Source organism: Ammospiza nelsoni, chromosome 12, assembly GCF_027579445.1.
Source record: "Ammospiza nelsoni isolate bAmmNel1 chromosome 12, bAmmNel1.pri, whole genome shotgun sequence".
NCBI classification, from domain to species: Eukaryota; Metazoa; Chordata; class Aves; order Passeriformes; family Passerellidae; genus Ammospiza; species Ammospiza nelsoni.
Genome location: NC_080644.1, coordinates 8,809,880 through 8,815,817, shown reverse-complemented (window position 1 = coordinate 8,815,817; position 5,938 = coordinate 8,809,880). Strand labels below are relative to the sequence as shown.

General features: G+C 57.2%; 1 protein-coding gene across 1 annotated transcript; it reads right to left on the bottom strand.

Annotated features, from left to right (window-relative positions):
* Nucleotides 1-994: 994 nt before the first annotated feature.
* Nucleotides 995-4,667, bottom strand: R3HDML (R3H domain containing like). The gene is made up of 5 exons (XM_059481013.1): nucleotides 4,407-4,667; nucleotides 3,084-3,202; nucleotides 2,405-2,537; nucleotides 1,229-1,344; nucleotides 995-1,127 (listed from the first exon to the last, which is right to left on the bottom strand). The coding sequence occupies exons 1-5, from the start codon at nucleotides 4,665-4,667 to the stop codon at nucleotides 995-997; spliced, it is 762 nt and encodes a 253-aa protein (XP_059336996.1).
* Nucleotides 4,668-5,938: the final 1,271 nt, after the last annotated feature.

The following is a 5,938-nucleotide window of genomic DNA, read 5'->3' as shown; positions in this document are numbered from 1 at the left end:
GAAGGAGGCACAGAGGGGTCCAGTCTCAGGATCCCCTCAACACCTCAGCTATTGAAAGCCTGTAGCCCTGAGGGGGCCAAATTAGGGATATCTGCTCCTCTGGAATGGAAAAGCACATCCCAAGGGAGCTTGCAGCGGGGAGAGTGCTGCTGAATGCAGAGGGCTGCAGCACAGGAATCCACAGCTGGATGCTCAGATCCAAGGACTCGTAATTCAGGCATCCCTGAGTTTGCTGAGTGCTGAGAGGTTCTGGAGAGGGAAGGCGTGTGGATAATAGGGTGTGCGAGATACAGCAGTGGGATGGTGTGGGACAGCATGGGCGGGACACTGAGTGTGTGGCCCTTCAGCGTCACCACCAGCCCGTGTCCCAGCAGTGCTGGCTTCTCCCACACGATGGAGCAAAGCGCCCAGGCATCTCCTGTGCCCGTAGCCCGTGGCCCCACTAAGGGCATCTGCCCCCCCTTTGCTGCTTACACCCCAAACCAGAGCAGAATCACTGGCTCGGTGTTACCTCGAGGCTGTGAGTGAGGGAGAACCAACACAAGCATGGGGGTCTCCAGGCTGCTTTATTGGGGGGCTCAGAGCTGGGGGCCCCACAGTCAGAGGGGCTGCTGTGAAGCAGGAGCATGCTCGGGGCTCCCCACTTATCCAGCTGCTCACCACGAGGGGAGCATCTTGGAACGCTTACACCAGCCTTAGCACCGAGGGGAAAACCCCCTGAGTCTGCAGAGCAGGGACCATGCCAGCCAGCCCCACTCCCTCCATGCACCCCAAAATCTTCCTCATTTCAGAAAATAGGGACCTGCACTGTCCGTAGTTCCCCCAAGGTGGGAAGCAGCCAGACAGCACTGCTGGAGATGTGTTAGAAAAGCATTTTCCTACGTGCCATTAGGATGAAGCGGGTTGGACAGCCAGGCTGCCAGGGGGGTCAGTGTTATAAATAATTGTTGTTCACCCCATCTCCATTGCCAGGGCTCCTCGTGGGGCTGCAGCCCTAGAACCAGCTGACTTGGTTGGATTTGACTCCGCTGAAGCACATGTTGTTGGAGCAGCCCCCGCCGTAGCTGGGGGGGCAGGCTGAGCATGGCCGCCCCACCTTGTAGGGCGCTTCTCCCAGCCAGTTGCCCCTAAAAAGAGAAGAGGGCATCACCTCTGAGCATCATCATCCCACTGCTGACACTGCTGTGGGGAGGGAGGATGGCACGGGGGGCTGTCCCCAGTCACTTACTTGATGGCATAGTTGCAGACCAGGAGGATGGCGTGACGCCACGTGCTGCCCCACACCCGCACGTTGGCACAGGTGCCCAGGGCACAGCCCAGGCGGCTCGAGGTTGCCCACACCATCTGTGCCAGGACAGAGAACACACACTGTTGGTGTCCATCCACCCAGACATCCACAGCTGATAGTCCCAGGATGCCAGCTCAAGGCTGTTTCCCCATGGAATTGCATCCCAGCTGCCCCAATTGCTTTGGCTGGATGCTGCCCCATCACAGGCAGTGCTTTTTTATCAGAGGACGACTTTTTAATCTCCCTCTCCTATCTGAACCTGCCTTGCCAAGCTCACATCCATGAGCAGCAGAGTCTGGGTCACTGCTCCAATTTACCCAAATTAACTCCTAAACCTCACACTGAATCATGGCCAGCAGCTTACCCTGCACACAGGGAGGTCGAACAGAGACTAAAGCTCCTCCTAAAGCCTCTCCAGGTTAAATCTCTTCCATAAAAAGTGTATATTGCCCTTTTGCAACCAAGAGCATCCCTGAGTATCCTCATGGATGAGCCACATGGGGATGCAGATGCTCAGGTAAGGGTTGGAGCCATGAAGAAGAGGTAATTAGGGGTTGGCACAGCTCTGCAGCCAGGCAGAGGAACAGAGGAGTTTTCCATCTTGTGCTGGCCAGGCTGTGTGAGAATGTGCCAGGAGATGAAGGGGCTGCATTCCCAGGGAGCCAGAAACAGCTGGGTGCTATGAAGCTGTTCCATCACAGAGAAGAGGATTCATCTTGGCAAAAGTACAAAGCAGCTTTTTTTTTTTCTCTTCACCACCTTTAAGTTACCAGAAGTGCAGTGAGGAGAGAAAGGCCAAGGGGGGGGGGGAAAAGCTTCTAAACAATTGAAAGCTCCTTGTCAACTGGCCAGAAAGTCCCAGCTGCTCCTCCAGTTGGTTGTAAACCCATGTGACCTTCCTGCAACAGCCCAAATGCTGGAAAAGCACGGGGTGGGAGGGCATTGCTGGCATTGCTGTGTCCAGCAGACAGACTGCCAGCTGCCAGGGTTTGACCTGCCTGATCTGAAGCTGGAGCTGCCAGGGTTTGACCCTGCATCCCAGCTGCTGCTGGCAGAGGAGCTGTGAGCTGCACAAGGCTCCCCTTGCATCTGGAGCGCGGGGGCTGCAGTGCTCACCTGTGTGTAGTGGCTGCAGACGGAGCCGCTGCACTTGGAGGGGCAGCGGGGGTTGCACTCCCGGGGCTGGGGGAAGGAGTAGTGCTGCTTCTCCTGGTGCCAGGACTTCACCATGTCCAGCACAGAGCGGTACCTGTAACGGTGCTACAGCTTAGGTGGATCTCCTCCACATCAGGGGTCATGGGAGAAGGAAAGGAAGGGAAAGATCCACAAGGAGGAAGTGGAGGAGAGAAATTATCTGGGGCCAGGGCTCATTGGGAAAAAGCATTCCTGGGAAAAAGAGGGTAAGGACGTCCTTGTGCCAAGCCAGAAGACCAGAGACACCTGAGCACTCAGCCACGTGGAGGAGATCCAGGACCCATATCCCCCTGGTCGGGGTGCCTGGCAGAGAGGAGAATAATGGCAAACTTCCCAAATGAGCAGCAGGCACCTCTGCTTTCCTGTATTTACCCTTCTGCAAGAGAAGGGTAGGAGAAGGAGAAGCTCTGCAGGAGAAGGAGAGCTGGGCCCTCCTCCTCCACCCCGGGGTCCTTGACATGCCTCTCAGCTCTATCTCACTCCATGCAATGCCAGCTCAGAGCCCCTCTGCTCCTTGGCTGAGGGGCTGCAGCTGCTCCTCCTGCAGCCCCGTGGGGTGTGGGGGTTTCCCAGGAGCTCCCTGTGCCTGCAGGGCACTCACCTGCCCGATTGGATGGAGAGGTTCTGTCCCACGTACTTCATCAGCTCGGGGGGGCCGTGGTCCCACAGGCAGCGCGCAGCCCACGCCTCCGCTGCCCTGGCCAAACGCTCATCCCACACCTGGGCAGGGAAGGGAAAGGGCACGCAGGAGTTTTGGATTCCCAGAGGAGGGAAGAGGAGAAACCTGCTCCCTCATGCTATGTGGGCTTTCTGAGCACCCCTGAGTGTTCAAAAAATAGGACTCATGCATCAGGCTAGAGAATGTCCAGGGGAAGGAAGCACAGCAGCATGTCCAGGAGCCATGGACCTCCCCAGCTGCTGCCACAGCTCTGGACACACAGCGTAGCAGAGCAGGGATGCCCTGCAGTGCTGCAAACCCTGTGTGTGTGATTCCTTCCAAGAATGAGCTCCTGCACAAGGTGGAGCTGAGCACAGGGGTGAAACCCTGCAGCCTCACAGCTGTCCCAGCCCTCAGTGCAGCCCTGGCCACAGCTGGTTCCTTCATGCATTATTTAAAGCTCCCTCGCCCATCCTGAAGCCTCTGGGGAGATGCCTGTGTGAGTTACTTTGGAAGGCAGGAATTTAGGCCAAGCAAGAAGCAGTGCAGGATGCTCCTGGGCATGTCTGACCTGCTCTGGTACCCAGCAAGCTGGGCTGCTGTGTGCTTCTCCAAACCACATCCAGGGACCACCCAGCTGCTCCCTCAGAGCAGGTCCCCTTCCTGGGAGCAGAGCAGCATGTGGCACCTCCTTCCCTGAGGGTCCTGCCCTGTGTAGGCTGGAAATAGCTCCTCTTGGAGGACCTTTAGGGCTGGGTTATGAGCTCCAGGCAGGGAGGACAGAACCTAGGGAAAGTTCTGCCCAGGGTGACCCTCATCTGGAGCTGCCCAGCCTGTCAAGGCTGTGCATCCCTTCCTTGACTCACTCCTGAACATTTATTCTTCTGGGAGCTGGCACCACTTGGAACAGTCAAAAGGGACCCTGCAGATTGTGATGGGATCATCCCTCACAGATGCAATTGGGGAGAGGCTTCTGCATCGGCTTTGGGTTGGGACCTGAGCTTTTTGTGCTTGTAGCCGCCTCCCAGATGTCCCAGACACAGGTCCAGAGATCCTAAATCTGCCCTCATGGGGAAACATCTCTGTGCTGGGACTCCATCCCTCTGCACAGAGGCTGCATGGGACCCAAAAAAATCCCCCAGGACATGTGTTCAGCCAGGAATCTGGCCAACACCCTGACGTCCCTCTTTGGCTAGGGCTCCCACATCAGAAGTGAGCCCTTGATCCCACCAGAGCTGTGGACCACCCTGCCGCAGCCCAACTCACCATATATTCCATATTGGCAGCGGGTGGAGACACCTGTGCCCGCACTTGGTTGTGGTAGTCCAGGATCACACCCATGTCCTGGGGGGACAGGAATCTCTTCCGCCGGCCCCGCGGGACCCCCTCGGCCCGGAGCAGCCCCGCAGCCGCGCCCGCGGGCGGGGACAGCAGCTCGGTGGCGTTGGGCAGCAGCAGGGAGCTGGACAGCTGTGTCGCCCAGCAGCCCAGGGCCGTGAGGTACAGGTGCAGCTGGAGCACGGCCATGCCAGCCCGCCCTCGCTGGGAACAGCCGGCGGAGTTCTGCTCCTGCACGGAGTTAGGCAAGGACAAGGGGGATTGCTGGTCCCTGCTGCTGGTGTGCAGATCTAGGAGAGAAAACAGCACAGGCACCACTCAGGGTTGCAAACACCATGCAAGCACCGTTGCCCAAAATAATGTGGAAACAAAGTTTCTTTTTCCCTATTAATAACAGTAGTTTTTCCCTATTAAAAATAGTAATATTTACAATTAATCTCTTTAATAACCTTTTTTATCAGAGCAAACTCCCCAAGACTGTCAGGGATATACCTGGGGAATAGATTTTCTTGTTTGTTTTTAAAAAAGATAAAATCTGTAGAAAGTCTCCTCCATTTTTTCACTTATGGCACGTACCTGTGGCACAGGGGTTAGTTAGGAGTATGCTGCAGCCGTCTGCCCTGTAACTTCCCGGGAGTTTGGTTTCTTGAATAAATCCCCAGCACAAACAGAACCCTCACATAGATAAAGAAACTCACGGCAAGACTTTAAAGCACGGTTGAGAAATCCTAACGATTTAGGTGGAAAAGAAAAATTGGCGCTGCAAAAGCCGAGTATTTTATTTTAAAAAAAGGGAAAACGCTGGAATATCCCCTCATCCGTCAGCCAATGCACCTCCTAGCATCCCGGAGCAGCGGGAGGATGTTCCCCGAGCACGTACCGTGAGCCCTGCGCTGAGAGCGGCGGAGCCCGGCGGGACGGAGCTGCGGGATGGAGCTGCGGGGCAGATGCAGGATGGAGCTGCGGGATGGAGCTGCGGGGCAGATGCGGATGGAGCTGCGGGGCAGATGCGGGAGAACCGGCTCAGCCCCGGCGGGCAGCCCGCTGCGGCCAGTGACGCACAAGCTGCATCTCAACTCTTCCCCCGGGGAACGTGCTGAAGTTCGGACAGAGCCCTGGCAGCAGATTTATAGGCTGGTGAGTGCCTCGGCGCACACGGGCTCACGCAGGCACAGGAGCCCCGCACGGCGCCGGGGGGAGCGGGCACAGCACGGCTCGGTGGATGCCTCGGCGGGCGGAGGGGCTGCTCCTCGCTGCTCCTGGGGGTTTGTTCAGGCTACCCACAGGGACAGATTCCCAAAGTCATCTCTTTGCTGCTCCTTCCCTAGCTGGGATCTTGCTGGAAGCAGCGGGCAGAGAAGCGGACCCAGGTCGGTGGGGGATGCACAGAGGGTTTTGCCCCGGTAAGGAATCAGCAGGAGCCACAGGGTCACCCCACTTTGGTGCGAGCTTAGCAGATG

Excerpts from the sequence above, each read along its gene's own strand:
- R3HDML (XM_059481013.1), bottom strand. The coding sequence starts at position 4,667 with ATGGCCGTGCTCCAGCTGCACCTGTACCTCACGGCCCTGGGCTGCTGG. Across the intron at positions 3,203-4,406 it reads CTGCCAATATGGAATATATG|GTGTGGGATGAGCGTTTGGC; the intron begins GTGAGTTGGGCT and ends TTCCCTGCCCAG. Across the intron at positions 1,128-1,228 it reads GTCTGCAACTATGCCATCAA|GGGCAACTGGCTGGGAGAAG; the intron begins GTAAGTGACTGG and ends TTCTCTTTTTAG.